Source organism: Hippocampus guttulatus, chromosome 6 (genome assembly GCF_054856545.1).
Source record: "Hippocampus guttulatus isolate MCC_2025c chromosome 6, RoL_Hgut_1.0, whole genome shotgun sequence".
Classification (NCBI taxonomy): domain Eukaryota; kingdom Metazoa; phylum Chordata; class Actinopteri; order Syngnathiformes; family Syngnathidae; genus Hippocampus; species Hippocampus guttulatus.
In genome coordinates this window covers 16,398,970-16,415,961 of record NC_141266.1, presented here as the reverse complement: position 1 = coordinate 16,415,961, position 16,992 = coordinate 16,398,970, and the positions used below count along the sequence as shown (strand labels likewise).

General features: G+C 41.1%; 1 protein-coding gene across 1 annotated transcript; it reads right to left on the bottom strand.

Annotated features, from left to right (window-relative positions):
- Positions 1-2: 2 nt before the first annotated feature.
- Positions 3-10,463, bottom strand: stx17 (syntaxin 17). The gene is made up of 7 exons (XM_086113983.1): positions 10,174-10,463; positions 8,945-9,108; positions 8,805-8,870; positions 5,502-5,831; positions 5,228-5,278; positions 2,941-3,027; positions 3-1,374 (listed from the first exon to the last, which is right to left on the bottom strand). The coding sequence occupies exons 2-7, from the start codon at positions 9,065-9,067 to the stop codon at positions 1,135-1,137; spliced, it is 897 nt and encodes a 298-aa protein (XP_085970109.1). The 5' UTR covers positions 9,068-9,108; positions 10,174-10,463; the 3' UTR covers positions 3-1,134.
- Between the last annotated feature and the right edge of the window lie 6,529 nt (positions 10,464-16,992).

Genomic DNA, 16,992 nt, shown 5'->3' with positions numbered 1-16,992 from the left:
TGTTGTGTTTTGCGTATTTTTGTGTGGTCTTTATTCACATTCAAACATAAGACATGTCTGGCAACATTTGGTTTAGCTGACATGAAGCAATAAAACAAAGCATGGAACACATTTCTTCCTGAAGTGACCTGCATGTTGGCACTTAGGTGTGTTATGTCTACGTTAATGAAATAAAAACTAGTAATATAAAGTCAATGTGACTACAGTAACAGCAGAGGTTTACAATTATGTTGCAGCAAGTTCTCAGAACGGGATGTTAAATCACAGCAAAAAGACCAGCTGACTCAATGGACACTCCATTTTTGCACGAATTTGATCCAGTTCAAGAGCGGTACCACAATTCTGCTTTTTCAAATACACAACGTTCCAAAACGAATAGTATAATTTTGAGTATAATAACAGATCTCTCATATGCAAGCGAGATGGGCTCAAAATTGTTTACAGAGTGAAAGTGAATAGTTACCTGTATGTGCTATGTGACTGGTTGGTGACCAGTCCAGGATGAACACCCCCTCTTGACCTGGGATAGGCTCCAGCACAAGCACTAGAGACGATGGGCCTTGTGAAAACCATTGTTTGATTAAAAACAGACGGCAGGCCGCAATTGACCTCCGTAGCCATAGTATGGACACCACTGATTTAACCCTTTCATGCACCCTGTAACCTGATAACATGATAAGCTTTCCACTGTAGTAACCGCTGTCCCTGAAAGGGTTAAACTACAAAAAGTGAGATGGTCATTTTATATGATTTTTACATATCACAGGTGGGTCTGAAACATCTGCAATGAGATCAGTGTACTATGTAAAATGGACAAATATACTTCTCCGAGTGACAATTTAGTTTTATTTGTAATGTCTTTTCTTTTTTTTTTTTTTACACAGCTCTTGTAACGGATCTCATGAGATCATGTAAAAGTTGACAAAACAGGCAGTAGTTCTTCCAGGAGAGAGGGTTCAGGTCTCTAAAAGTGTCCATGGTGTCTCCCATTTTATATTTAACATGAGGCTGAACACACAACTGTCAGCACTAAGAGGATCGTTGCGTACGTCCTGAACGCAAACGGATTCGCATCCGTAGTTAACAGCTCACAGTCTTGATTAATCAAGCAAGGAACACAAGGCCGGCCGTCTCTCACTTATCCTTGCTTGACCGAATGTCGGATGGCGGCGCCGTCAACTGCTTCATCTGCAACGTCAGCACGTTTTTACGGTGATTCTTCACCAGGTTGCCGCCCGCGAAGCCCAGGGCCCCGCCCCCAACGGCTGCTGCTCCCGCGGTTTTCAGTCCAATCAGCAGGCCGAGCGGGCCGGCTAACGCTCCGCCGATGAGTGCTCCGGCCAAAGGCAGGATGGCCAACTTGTATCCCACCGCCTGAACACACACGGAAAAATCACCGTTAACTCATTCAGTACCAGCCAATTCTGGACCAAGTCTGAAAAGACGTTTAAAAACGTCTTTGGGAGTGAATGAGTTAAATTCAATCACATCTGGATTAATAAAGTTTTCAGGATTTGAATCACGTCAGTGTGTGATAGTCAACAGTTTTATTCCTGCAACTTCTGTGACTCTGGCTATAATTTCGAGTTATTTTCTACTTATTTCTATAAGCGAAATATTACAAATAATAAACGTAACAACCTTTAATTTTGCCAATTTGTAAATCCTGAGTTTGGATGTGTGTATGCAAGTTATCACATAAGCCCAAATCGAAAATGCATACACAAAGCAGCTTGTGTGTGTGTGTCTGTGTGTGTGTGTGTGTGTGTGCGTGCGCGTGCAATGTCATTTGCCTTGATGACAGATAACAAGATGTTTCAACACGTTAAAACATCTGACGCCGCTCTCATTTGTGTTATCTCCACACACCTTGTGTTGTCCAATCGGGACTCCGTTACCTTTCCAGCTAGCGTGGCATCATGCAAATGGTGTTAGCATTGAGTCGAGTCGACAGCTTCTTTCACACAGAGTGTGAGCTAACAGATAACTTGTTGATTTTGATCCCAGTTTCATCTCGTGGAAGGGCATTGAATCATTCTGCCTATGCATTTGCACACTTGCAACCTCCAAGTTCAGAAGTTGTGAGGTCTGACTTGAGTACATGGCACACATTGCCAAAGAGTCATTGATTATCATAACATTTACAGTCTGGGTTTCATGACATAAATTGCACACATTCAGGACATTACACTCATAGTCAAGCAGGAACAAATCTAATAGGAATGTGTTCCTGACGCCATTTTGTACTGTACACCGGTGATCGACTGCTCATTCATTCAAACCATTTCTGAGAAGCTCAACAATCTCCCAATTCTTCACAATTCTAAACGTTGCTTCTGCTTACATTATGATTGTGTTTGTCATGAAATTGAGAGCACAGTGGTTTGGAACAGAAAAAAATTAGGGAATGATGGGCAAACTTTGTCAGCGTGTTCAATGCCATCCTGGCACCCAAAAACACTCAAATGAAGCTTCACTGTCAGAACTACGGCGGTGTGGGAGCGGGTACGTGTCAGCGAGTGTTGAGTGGCTTCAACACGTGATTCACGCCGGCCACGGCGGGCCAAACTTTCGACATTTCGAGCGCATCATATGTGTGAAGGCCAATGAGGAACACTCAGCTCACTGAGTGCGTGCGCTCAAATGGCAATGAAAACACGGAGCGGTTATTCAGAGCTCGTCTTGATGCTCCACACATGCAGATAACCTCTCCATCCCTCTCCTCTCTCAATTTCCTTAATTGTGGCTTTCCTCCGTTTTCAAGCGGATCAATAGGGACAAACGCGGTTGGAATAGCTGCGAGGCAAAGTGCCATCGATCTCCGCACGCACGCACACGCACACGCACACCCGCCCGCCCGCGCGCGCACACACACACACACACACACACTTGTGTGTGTGTGTGTGTGTGTGTGTTCACACATTAACGCAGCATACACACCTTCCCCAGGCTCTTGGACCCCTCCTCCACATTGGCAGCGGCCGTGTTGACGTTGTACTCAATGCTGTCAATCTTCTCCTGCTGGGACTGAAACGCAGGGGTTAGACACAAGCGTGCGCACACACACACACACACGAATATATACACACACAAGTTCTGCTACCAAAAGACAACAGGATACAGATTATTATTATTTAATATTATTGCGAGGTTATCATGATAAGGATGAGCGTGAGAACATTAGACGTATACTACAAGGATCCCATTTGTTTGGGTTGTGTGTGTGTGTGTGTGTGTGTCTCATGAAATATTCAGAGTGGCAGCTGTCTCTCTCCTTATGAGGGCCACATGGACACAGTGACCAAACAACAAGGAGCCCGCTTTCCATCGCCTCCACCTCCAAACAGCATCACCACTTTCCATTCGTAACACTTCACTTGCACAATAACAGGTAAAAGCTTTCTTCCCTTTTATTTGAGCGCGAGCACTGAATGATTCTGACTGAATATTTGAATTCGTTCCTTTCCAGACAGTATAAGAGGTGTATAAAAACAAGAAATCCCCCAAAATATGACTTTGTTTTTCCTTTAAAAATACTTTATTCTGATAATATTTAATTTTATCATTCAGGGCTCTAGACTGAGACCAAATTGGGTGCCCAGTCACCCAATTTTTTTCATGGTACACCCTGCTCTTTTTTGTTTATTGGTGTGGCCCTAATACAGTTTTCAGATGCCTTTTACGATTCGGTTGGCAACGACCAATTTTTTTCAAAAATGTCATACCGCTTTTCGTATGATCACTTTATTTATTTATTTTTGGTACAAACCAAAGCCATTCATTTCAAGGGATGGTTGTGCGTTCATCCTAAATATTTTGTAAGTTGTGGGTTTGGACAGACGGCAAGGCATATTCCACAATGCACGTTTCTATGAGCAAATCAAGGAAATTACACTCCGGGTGTCTCCTCGACAACACTCGGGCATTGTCAGCAAACACATCCTGTCAAAAGTCAGACCTTCAAAATAAAAGAATTCTGTATTATGACATCCCACACACTTTGCTTGGCCCCCATGGCAGGTGGTTTACTTAGCAGTCAATAAACAAACATTGTTTTGACTGCGACTGCTAAATCAGATACCATGGTGGCAGAGGAAGCCTTTCGGTGTTTTTATTCTTGTTTTCTCTAGTTTTTTTTGTGTGATGACATTCTCACCTCATTTTCTTCATTGTTTCGATTAATTATAGTTGGCGTTTTCACTGCAGAATAAAGCAAATTCATTCAATTAGAAAAATATATTAATTGTGTCTAATCATAAAAATGCCCCCAAAATAATAATAACCACGATTCTTAGAATGATCAGTCTGAAATCATCAGCCTGAAATTGTACGGGAATGTCTTTTAAGCGAGGCAAACATGAGAAGGGTTTCAGCAATTAAAGAAATAAAAAGGACAGAACAATTAGGGGGTCAGATAAACCTCTGTGTGAACTCAATTACTTGCAACGCAGGTCATGAAATGTAACTTGCACATCCGTTCATGCAGGCTGGAACCCAATTGGACATGGAAAAATAACAATAATTGGATGACAAGAAATTAAAGCCTGTTGAGTTGTTTTCTTTTCATTTCTTCCCTTGGTTGTACCTCACCACATCAATAGCTTTTTGAGTTTTAGAATATAATGAGCTGTTGAAATGTGTGTGTGGAGGGGGGGGGGGGGGGGGGTTCAGAGAAAAACATGATTGTCATTTGAAATGTCAGACAATGGATGGAGGAACCAGCAGAAAACAGCACATCCAGGACACGCACAGTAAATCCATGGTGGTTGTGTACGAGAATATGACTCCCGCAGGGCCCCCACCCTCTCTCAGCCCGAGATGCCAAAACAACATGTCGATGCTCTTTCTGTGCCTCCTCTCGCCTGTTTTGAACCATCACTACATCTTCATTCTCCCTCTCTGCCACAATTAATCTCCCCTGCCTCTATCCCCGAGGATCGGGCCGATAATCTGAGCCGTCTGTTCACCACCTGCTCCGATGCATCCCCATGTTGCCCACCCCCCCGCCCGTGGACATTTCCTTCCACCTCCAAATCCTCCATCTCCCCCTTGACTGCTGCTCAAGCTTTCCCGCCCCTCTGCTGAGGGGTCTCCCCAGGGTCACCCGCAGTCGTCCTTAAACTGATCCGTGCTCTCAAAGGAGCCCCATCAGCGAGGCAAACAGAGCGAGGCGGAAAGAGATGCACACGGGCTCTACATGTGAAAGCCAATTGCTGTTCATACTTACATGGACAAGCACAGAGAAGCTGGAGACCAAACCACTCAGCTGCTTCAGGTCCTGAAAGGGGAAAAGTAAACTTGAGAGTTCTATGCTTACTAGATTGCAATGTTCACTTGAATTTGATTAATTGTTGAGCCATGCTCAGGGGGTCTGGAATGTCTCCTTGCAATGAACCGACATTCACTGTATTAATGTAGGCAACTTTAAAGATTGGTCTTGGTCCCTAACCCTGCAAATAACTGTATGTTTTGGAAATATATGTAAGCACGGGCGTCGGTACCTCTTCCAGGTTATCCCAAGACTCGGCAGCACTCTCTTCCACAGGTATCTCTGGCAGCTGGGTGTGGATTTGCCAGCCAGAAACGGACTCCTCGTCCATGTCGTCACCGGCATGTTGAGTGCTCGGCCCCCGACCGGATGGCAGAGCAAAGTCAGGTGGTGGCAAAGGCGTGACCTGAAGGGCGGCGTTGGAGTGTAACTGCAGGAAGTCTCGCGTGGCGGCCGACGCCCGGTCCTTGACCGGCTTGACGAGCTTCTCCAGAGCTGCCGCATCTTCTGCTTGGACGCGGCCGCACAGCTTTTCCATCTCTTTGATGTTGGCTCGCAGTTGCTGCAAAGAAACCGGAAGACAAGATGATTGGCTTTCTGAGTTTTGTGAGACAAGATTAAATTTATGTTTAATTTATGTTTTTATTGATGCATTTATGTTCGTCTTTTGAGTTATATTTGTCCAAAAGATTTCTGCGGACTTTATGGGGTGCTTGACTTCAGAGGGTCCACTATATCTGCACATTTACCTTTCTGTCTGTCTATCCAGTACACTTAACACAGAGTGCACAAACCCATGAGTCAGGATTAACACCATAAAGACACAGGAAAGCACTCTGTGTCCATCCCCGGGGCTTGGAGTGTGGTGGTGAGAGGATTGGTGGCTGCCTATTGGCTTCCAAGTAACAGCATCCTTCTGGGAATTTCGCACCCATCATGTGCTGACACACATCCACAAAAACATTCATTCAAGGTTGGGCAACATTTCTTTTCTCATTGTTTTTTCTCGCTCTTTTTTTTAAAATGAATTTCAAGATTGGGGAGCAGATGCAATTACAGTGGGAAGTCTACATTTTAATGTCCAAAAGTCTGTACAATTTCAAGTGTTCAATAAAATGTGGGTGAAAATATGCCATAAAGAGCAAATCTTCTTTCAAAAATATATTGCATGTTTTTAAATTAAAAAAAACAATTAAAAAGTTTTCCTGGACTTTTGATTTCAAAACAAGGTATCCATCATATTGCTGTATGTATATATTTGTAAAACATATGTAAATAATATGGTGATCATACATATACATTGTTTCACAGTCATAGCAGTCCTCTAATGGAAACCATAATGGAGTTTGACACTTTGTCAAACTAGCCAAACTTAGAATCTTGTTTAAATATTGATATTAATATTTCGTAATTCCAACTTCAATATCCCCACAAGAAGAATTAAAAAAAAAAAAGAAGACAATTTAATTCTAATATATTATATGGAACACAGTTAACATCAGCATGTCAGCATGGCCTTCTTAAACTGTTCCATTTTCTCAAATTACCCCTGAGGAAAAAGAAGTGCCCATTTCCTGAACGACGCTGAACTGAACCGCCTCTATTCAAGTTGAAATGAATACCATGTGCCATACAGTCACGCTTGGTCAGGACTTTTTAAAACATGACAAGTGACTTGAAAAAAAAAAGCACAACAACAATAGGCACATTCAGCATTCCTGCTCAAAGTTGAAAAATCTAAACGGCATCAGCGATGACGCACAGTGTGTCAGTTGGTGGCTATTAAAAAAAAAAAAAAAAAAAAAAATATATATATATATATATATATATATATATAGTCATAATAAATAAGTCAAATTCACTGCAGGCTCACAAACCTTTTTGAAATGGAGAGGAATCTCTTGGGTGCTGATTAATTCAACGGGCAGTTTGATACACACTTTTGAAATGACAACTTTGCACGTTTATATGTTATATAATATGTTAAACTAATGATTCTTAATCGAATGGACCAATATGGAAATAATCAACATTATTTTGATTGAGATAAAAATCACGTTAAATCCAACAATTATTCCCTTGGACTTCAAAACTGAGTATTCATTCATTTTCCGATCCGCTTTATTCTCACAAGGGTCGCGGGGGGTGCTGGAGCCTTTCCCAGCCGTCTTCGGGCAGTAGGCGGGCGGGGGACACCCTGAACCGGTTGCCAGCCAATCGCAGGGCACAAAGAGACGAACAACCATCCGCGCTCACACTCACACCTCGGGACAATTTAGAGTGTTCCATTAACCTGCCATGCATGTTTTTGGAATGTGTGAGGAAACCGGAATACAGTGATCCCTTGCTATTTCGCGGTTCGTTTATTGCGGATTTTTTCAAACATATTCATAAAATAAATATTTAAAAAATTAAGTCCGCAAAAAGTCCCCAAACGGTCCGGGAGAAGCAGCGAAAGTCAGCAAAACAACAGCGAGTCACATAGAGCAACATATACAGTACTACATGTATATGTTAACTGTATTTTGTTATTCATACACTAACCTAACCTAACTTATACATGTTTAAATCTATTAGTATACAGCATTAAGTAATGTTAATTACGACAAAATTTACTTCTACATGCATGTATACCATTAAATTTGGCTTTATAAATATTTTTTATACTCATACACAATTACACATACCTATACGGGGGGGGGGGGTCGCTACTTCGCGGATTTTCGTTTATCGCGGGTGGTTTTGGTCCCCATTAACCGTCATAAACGAGGGATTACTTCACCCGGAGAAAACCCACGCAGCCCCGAGGAGAACATGCAAACTCCACACAGGAAGGCCAGAGATGGAATCGAACCCTGCATCTCTGCACTGTGAGGCAGACGCGCTAACCAATGGACCAACAGGCCGCCTCTTAGTATTTATTCAACTACTGAAACTCAACTACTCTTTAAAGTATCATGATGCCCATTCATCGCTGCGTGTTGAACACTTTATTCTTGAAATCTCTCTCTGTTTTTTTTCTTTTGTCAAGAACAAGGCGACCTTTGAAATCCACATGTTGAACCTAACCGTTAGTTCCTAGATTTTACTAAATATATTATTATTATTTTAAATTATTAAAACTTGACATGCTAGAGAAAAAAATAGGATGATCCTGAATCACAACACACAAAAAATAAAAACATCTAGAAATGTATCGTTGCACCTCTGATTAAAAAACAACAACAAAAAAACGGGAGAAACCAAATAAATGTCAACACGGAGCACTTAATTTCAATAAAACCCAAGTGTTTCAAGATTCAAATGATCATCGTCAACAAAATTCCTTGAAAGTCAGAATGTCCCTTCAAGGGTGAGCCAATTTTACAACCAGCCGACAGCCTACTCATGTGGTCCTCGGGGGTGACCTTGTGCCTGTGGGCACCGTACTGGTGACCCCTTGGTTCGCGTCAACTTGTGGCTCACATGCTTTTTCAAATGTCATGTCACCCATGCGTATACAAAGGGCTGATTTAGTGAAAATGTCCTTGTGTACCTGAACTGTTCGGCTGGCATTTATGTGCTCCTGATGAAGACGGCCCCATTGTTGGCTTTGCTGGTACTGTAAAGAAGGAAGAAACCAAATCAGACATCCATCTTGATGTGGATGCCAGGCGACAGTATCCAAAGCGTCACCTTCAGGATGTTGTTGTGGTGTTTCTGAAGCCGTTCCAGGTCGGTTGGTAGAGCCACTTTAATGAACTTGTGAATGGGAGCCTCCAGGCGCCTCAGTGTTAGCTTGGTGCGTCCCTCCGCCATGAGACTGGCCGACACGACACCAAGCCTGTCAGGCTTGGTCTCTAAACATAGAATACATTAGAGAGGGTAATAAGATTTGTGACATTAAGAGTGACTGCATAGCCCTCAGAAAAGTACTCATTTCCTCCCTCATGTCTGACCTCAGTGAAAAAGAATAATTGGTTTGGTCATGCCATTAATTCATCCCAGCCTCCCAAACAAAACCTAAATGGTTATAATCTGTAAGGAAAACTAGCACTCAAAAGACTGCACTGTATTTAAAAAACAAAAACAAACGTTTTGACATCATTTAGCAGAATATATCACATTCTTTGTGATACATGTCAGGGGGAAAAACTGGCCAAAATCTCCAGACCTTAACCCAAGAGAGCATACATTTCATTTCCAGAAGAGGAGAATGAAAGGAGAAACCTCCAGAAACAAACAAGAACTGAAAGAGGCTGCAGAAAAGGCCTGGAAAAGTATTTCAAATGAAGAATGCAACAGTTTGCGTCTCGATGACAGGCCGTTACTATGACCATAGGCAATTACAAACATTTCTGCCCAAGGGACCCATTACTCTCACATCTTTGCTATTCACGTCTGGGATCCCTTTAAGTCTCTAACGGCCATGAAAAGTGTGGATTCACTGTACCTTTTAGACTGTCGTAACTTTTTAATAATAAGGTTTGTGGCAGCCATTTTCATTCAAATTGAGGTGAACAAATATGCATCCTTTAAAGGATACCATAAAATTGACTCGATGAGCCCAAGGTCACGGGATGCTGTGTCAAGCAAGTCAAGCAATTTTACATTGGAAAAATCCTATTTGACCCCTGCAAACCATAATGACGTAGGAGATATTCATCCAAATTACGTGGCCAATATAATAGCAGACATAACCATGGAGTGTTAAGTAAACTTACGGAAAGAAGAATCAATAAGTGCGTAAAAAAGTTATTTGACCATTTCAATTTAAAACTGAAAATTCTTGACACTTGACACACTACTTTCTGGCAATCGACTGAAGTATTTAGCTCGTGAAATTAGATGTTCCGTATTGTTGTGATCCTAGCTCTTCGCATTAAAAACGCAGCGAAAGTTAACGGACAAAGAGCAACACTTACCAAAGAGAATATCTCTCAGGGGCAATATTTACAGTTCCTCTTCCATTATGTGGCGAAATACACAACATCTACACTGCGGTGAGTTTCGGACAGCTGTTATTTGTAAACAAGTCTCAGCGAAGTGCGTTGAAAAAGAATGTCCGACCTCAAACAGCACGAAAGAAAACCACGGTTTTTCCTTCCGCATGGCAGTTGAGTAATCTTGTTCACAACGTAAAGATTGCAAAAGTGAATGTAAACGAGTGTGAACGTGCTAATCAAATTCAAATACTGTATGTGCTTTTCTTCACACACACACACGCGCGCGCGCATACGCAAAATACTATTTTACTTTCAGTTGAACATATCGCTAACGTCTATATTCTAATCAAACGTTTCCCAGCTATTAATCAGCCAAGGCGCACTAAATTTACTTTAGAAACATCTCACAGCACACCACCAAAGGGTTACAAACAGTGTTACATAAATAATCACGATCTCGACACAATGGTATGCGTCTTTCCACACTGTGGTGACATTTTATCACCACACACCACCCTCAACCTCCCTATGACATTTCCTACATGCACAAAATACAGCAAAAATTGCGCTTGTTGTGCTCATTTAGTAGCCCTGAAAAACAATGTAACGGTAGCTGGAATAAAAATGATGAATAAATACTACTGAAAATAACAAATAGCTTATGATCAGCTTTACAATGGCCTATCCGATATTGTCCCTACCACTTGGTGACCAACTTCACATATACTGTACATTACTAGAATGTGCTTCACACAGCTCTGGTTGGTAGATATTTTGCTCTTAAGTTGTGTTTCTGACCAACAAGCAACCCTGTTATTAGTCTTTTCTTACCATCTCGAGCACACGACTCAGCATAAAGGATACATTGCTCTTAAGGTAAAACGTCTTCTTTTTATTTCTTTGTTTCCAGCCGAAATGAACTGTGTCTCTTAAACCAATGCTACTCCTTTAACTCATACTATCGGAAAATATACTGACATCCCGATATCGATGTATTTATTTTTTTTAAATGCAACGTTTCTTGGTCAGTTAGCATAGCAGCTAACACACCTAGCACGTACTCTCGACCACTCTTTTAACACGATTCACCGATTTGCCACACGATTATCATAATTACTATAATACAGAGATAATATTTATTATATATTAAATTAAAAACAACATTTCTTTCTTTATTTTGAAATACTATTCAACACAAATTTAAAATACGTTTTTTCGAGTGGATGAGCATCTGTTACTAGGGAGACAGCTAGCTAGATTAGATAGACAGATAGATGATTATAACAAATACAATATTTAAAAAAGGGAAACGTAAAATAACATTAAAAAGCATTTTGTTGGATTTCCCCTTCTCTGTGATGAGCCATTGTGAGTGGGTTTCCACTTCCTTTTCTTCAGCACCTTTTACCTTTGACATTTCGTCCAACCCCCCACACACTCTTTCCTCCGTTCTTAGGGCAACATTGATGCACACAGTCCCATACCACAAGGGAGTTCCCCTGACTGCTGTTAAAAAAAAAAAAAGCCTACTCAGGTTGTCTGTACACATGCATCTGCTCACGGCCACTTCCAGGGGACTGCCATTGTTGCAGATCGAAGTGTGTCAAATTGCAAATCATCAAAAATTATTTTGTTTTTAACATGGAGAATGTGTGTGTGTGTGTGTGGGGGGGGGTGTGGGTGGGTGGGTGGGTGTGTGTGTGTGTCAGCCAGCCAAGGGACTCAGGTGTCTTCCATTTCGGCTTAATCCAGGAAGTTTGACAGCGGGAGAGGAAGTCAGCAGGTTACACCGATCACTTAATACCTCCCGCTTTTCAAAGCAGGCATAATCATGACATCCAGGTGCCTGAGTGAAAACAGTCATTTATTGCTGATAATTTGATGTGTCAAAGTGGGACAAATACAAACAAATATGTTAACTGGAATAATGCGCAAAAAGACTCCAAGTCACTTTAACACTAACAATGTAAATGACACTCAAGTCTGCTGCTCCAAAAACACGTTAATTGAAGACTCTACTGTAAATAGGTCAGGGGTACAAACGTGAACGTGTGCTGTTTGTCTTTATGTGCTGTACGATTGGCGAGTGACCAGTCTTGGGTGTGTACCGCTTCTCACCCAAAGTTAGTTGGGCTATGTTACAACTCAGGATAATTCAATTCATTATTTATTCCTACAGAAGGTTTTTTTCAGGTCACTTTACAAATGGAGCAGCTCTGAAACCAGACTCTCCACCTAAACTGGTCAACAAAATTTTAAAGAGGAAGTCAAGTGAAATATTTTCTTTGCAATAACATGTTCTATGCGCCCCCCACTAGTCTTACCACGGCATCCTGGTCAATATTGCGTTTGTGGAATATGAATTAAGCAGCAAAATCCACTCGCTTTTTTTCCCCCCCATCTGAGCGGGTGACCATTTTGCCACTTATTGTCGACTGAAAATGACATCACAGTTGCTCAACAATGATGACTCACCTGTTGCGCGAGTTTTGTCATGTGACATTCGCTAGCTGAGCCGTGATCTGTCATTATCTGGGCCCTTTGCAATGGTGATGTCATTTTCAGCGCAATATTTATCCCTTTTCCAGATAATATACTTGCATTAATTTTGTATCTGCCTTTGTTTTTGCTCTAGCACATCAGGTTTTTTTAAATAATAATAATAATAATAATAATATGTATTATAGTAATATAATAATATTTTTAAATTAAGATTTAGGTTCAGCAACAGATGGAATTTTGTTTTCAAACATCATCGCTGTAAATTGCAACGCATGGTAAAATCCAAATTGTGCAAGCTTTTACAAGTCAAACTCAAAATCAGCATCAAAAATAAGTTTAGGGACATCTAAATCCCTCTCAGGTTGAAATTTGCTTTTGACAAGTGTTATTAAAGGACCAATTCCTCACAGAGGAAAGGAAAAATATCTATGAAGAAAAAACATCAAGCAGACCAGGTGTGGGTTGGCAGTATTCCTTGATCAGTTGAACAGAGAGAGAAAGAAAGAGAGAGAGCGAGACAGAGAGAGAGAGAAAGAGATGGTCAGGGTTGACAGAGACAGAGAAAAAAAGGAATTGGAACTAGAAGACAAGCACATGCAGCCACCACTAGGAACCTATGCCGAAATAGAAAGCAATAAACTAAGCAGCAGAAAATGCTGCTCAGTCGGAACAGCTACAGTGAATGACGACACATGAAGCATGAGTCACAGTCGGTCACAGAGTTGCGACAAAATTGTCCCCCAAAAAATTACACCACTGTCAATCAAGCGTCCGACACTCTAACCGTCGGCCGTTTAATGCAAGATCCCACATCAGTGAAATATTACAGTGTCAGAACAAGACAGAAGTAAAATGACGGAATGACATCACTGACATCACAGCGTTCAATGTCCGAGACATGGAAAATTGAGCCCGAAAGTTGGCATAAGACAATAAGTCACACATACAAAATGGGTAGATGTTAATTGAAATTTTTTTTAACTGCTCGTACTGCTTTTATATAGTTTTACTTGCTGTTGTTATTTATTTGCCTTTTTTGCGAGAAAAAGCAGTGCAAAACTTTCGTTGGCCTAAATGAAGATAATTTATTAATTCATTGCGTGAGCTCGTAATATGATTATCTTAATGGAATTGCAATGTGTTCTTGTTGGATATTCATATTATTCAGATTGTTTTAAAAACGATTTGGTCCTGTTATTTTGCAGCAGCAAAAACAGCCTTTTAATGGTTCCGTTCAGTTTGTCTCCTTTCAAATATTCCATTCTTTTGAATTGACTGCTATTGGTTGTTTTTGTGCAACTACCGTTGATTTTGACGCTGTTAAAAACAAAACAAAACATGTTTGGGAACTGACTGATGACCAGATCAGGAGGTACACCATGAACTGGTCACCCACTCAGTTTCAGGGCTGAACCGTTCTCTATATAGGATTTTCAAAATGGTATTTAAATTTTCTTTGACATTCCAAAAACATGCATGCAAAAACAGGTCATTAATGACTCTCAATTGTCCAAACTTGTGAAAGTTCATGTTCTTTTGTACATGTAATGTCATTGACTGGCGGCCAGTCGAGGGTGTATCCAACCTGTCACCCAAAGTCAAATGGGATAGGTTCTCGCCCACCTGTGACAAGGGTGAAAGAAAATCTAATGGTGGTTGTTGATGTGTATTCCTGGACCGAAGATGTAATGTGACTTTAGCTGGATGTGATCCAGATAATACCTTTGGCAACAAAATCAATTGTTGTAATTATGGCAAATGAAATTTCATTAGAAGTTGGTAAAGAAGCAACGACATCCGTGACGACAACGTCACGATAGGATATTATTACGATATGAATCTCACCATACGATAATTATCACAATATTGTGGTAAAGTTAAAGATATAAAATAGCTCACCATATTCTAAAAAAAAAAAAAAAAAAAAATCAGATTAAAAACAAGAGCACAATATTGTGCACTGATTTTGATGGAGGGAATGTCGTCGCTATTTGACAGTCGTCGCTCGACAGTGCTTGTTTTTTTTTCGCGCTTGTAATGGGCAGCATTTTTCACAGCCCCATTTTGTTCAGCGCAGATGTCGGCGCTGTTGGACAGTCTGCGTTGGTGCGGCTGGATGGATGGCTGCTGGAGCCAATCATGTGATTGTTATGTGCTCCTATTGGCTCAGCATCGCAAAGTGTCACGGTCTATGTAGTCAATGTAACGCTCCAACACGAATAACACTTAATTTGATGCACTTAATTGCTCATGTGCACACACATTGTGAATCGAGTCAATTTGTGCAAGAACTCAAACGTGTTACATTCCCCTTTGTCTGGCCATTAGCGTGGGTCTTAAACATAGGTGGCCACAATGTGTCTCATTCAAATTAAACTGCACTAATAAAATAACAAACAGGTTGCTGAAATGGCACTAATGGAAGATAATCTGGCTTTTTGAACAGATGTGATGTCTATTGTGACATGGTGACGATATCGTGGCAATTTCAAAATTGGGATATCGCTATGTTGCCATTATCGTTACATCCCTACTTGGTGGTCCATGTATCCAAATGAAATTCTTTTTTCTGCTATTAAGATCTGTTTTTTTATTGATTCACTCTTTGGCCATTTTCCAATTTTGATTGGATTAGGGTAAATTATGAAGCCACGGCTAGAAATTAGAATGAGTGTGCACATACACACACTGGGAGCTCTAATTAAGACTCTGGGGGTATTTGCTATCTGTCAGCTGGAATCGATTGTCCAGGAGACTGACACATCAATGTGTGTGCGTTTATGAATGTTTGTGTTTATGTGCGTGTGTGCGTGTGTGTGTGTGTGTGTGTGTGTGTGTGTGTGTGTGTGTGTGTGTGTGTGTGTGTGTGTGTGTGTACGTATGCGTGCACTCATGTATGAACGTGAATACCTGCTACCTATTTGTGTTATTTTGGGGGGGACAAATAATCTGCAATGAATATTCTTCTACACACTGTATTAGATGATCAGCAATTTGACAAATAGGAGACGAAAAAGAGGACAGACGCGACAAAACTTCTTCAGCAGCGCCCGCTGTACTATATCAAAACGGAATGATCCATTTTGTATTCTTAAACCCATTACTATTTGCGCTCAGGAGGCGAGTCTCTTTTCATAACTTATCGACCGTTACCTCCTAAAACTAAACAGAACCCAGCAAAGCGATATATTCCTGCAACCGTGCGCACTTTCACACATTTACAAAAAATCACCCGCTGCCGACAAAACCCACGTGAATGTAAGGAGAACATTTCACACAGGAAGGACACATTTGAACCCAGAACCTTTGGAACTATGAGGCATAATAACCACTAGCTCACCTTGCTGCTCGCCATGCATGTGTATGAACTAAATGGCAATTACCAATGATGTCTTTCTGTCCATCTAAGGGCCAGATTGTTCGCAGTTTCCCAATCACATTTGCAATCAATCACCTGGCTGTGTTGCACTGTTGCACGGGAGGGCCTGAGAGTAATGGCAGTGACAGTGTAGACGACATGTACTGGGAAATGTCACCATGGCGATCAATGCTGTTTAACGAAGCTGGAGGCTGATCCGGACCTTATGCTTCCCTTTCTCCTGCCCATCTTTCCTGTTCCACTTCTCTTAATCCTCTTCTCGTCTCTTCTAGTTTTTTTTCCCTACAAATGAAGCGACTGAATGAACATCTTCCGAGAATGGTGATTCTATCATTTTTGCCAGAGGTAGTATACTATGTTTTACAACAATGCACAACTACGCTGCATTTATAATTTCATATGCACCTAAGGCTAAAAAGCAAAGCACAGAGAGTATCTCTTTCTTGCAATATGCTTCTTCCTTGACAATACTGCCGTTTTTTTGTGGATCAATAAAAAAGAATTTGGTAAAACGCTGTATGTGTAATCTCAAAACCTGATTTAGGGTCGCAGTTTTTCCATTGCAGCATATCAGTCGATGTGCGGTGCTCAATCACTTGGTGTGGAGTGAAGAGTTGTCAACTTTTTTGCAATGGTTGTTTCAGTCGTGTTTAGCCACACTGCTCATTGTTGTCATTTAGGTTTATTGAAGACTCGAAATCACAGGTGTCAAAGTCCGGGCTCGGGGGCCCGATTCGGCCCACCACATCATTTTATGTGGCCCGCAAAAGCAATTCATGTGTCAGCTTCCATGATCCTTGCTAAAGTCCGTCGCAAAATGTCAAATTGTGAAGGTCTGATAAATAACGTTGAAATTTTGCAATCATTTTGTTACCCCGTTCACACTCACTTGAACAATAATCGAACAAACAACAAAA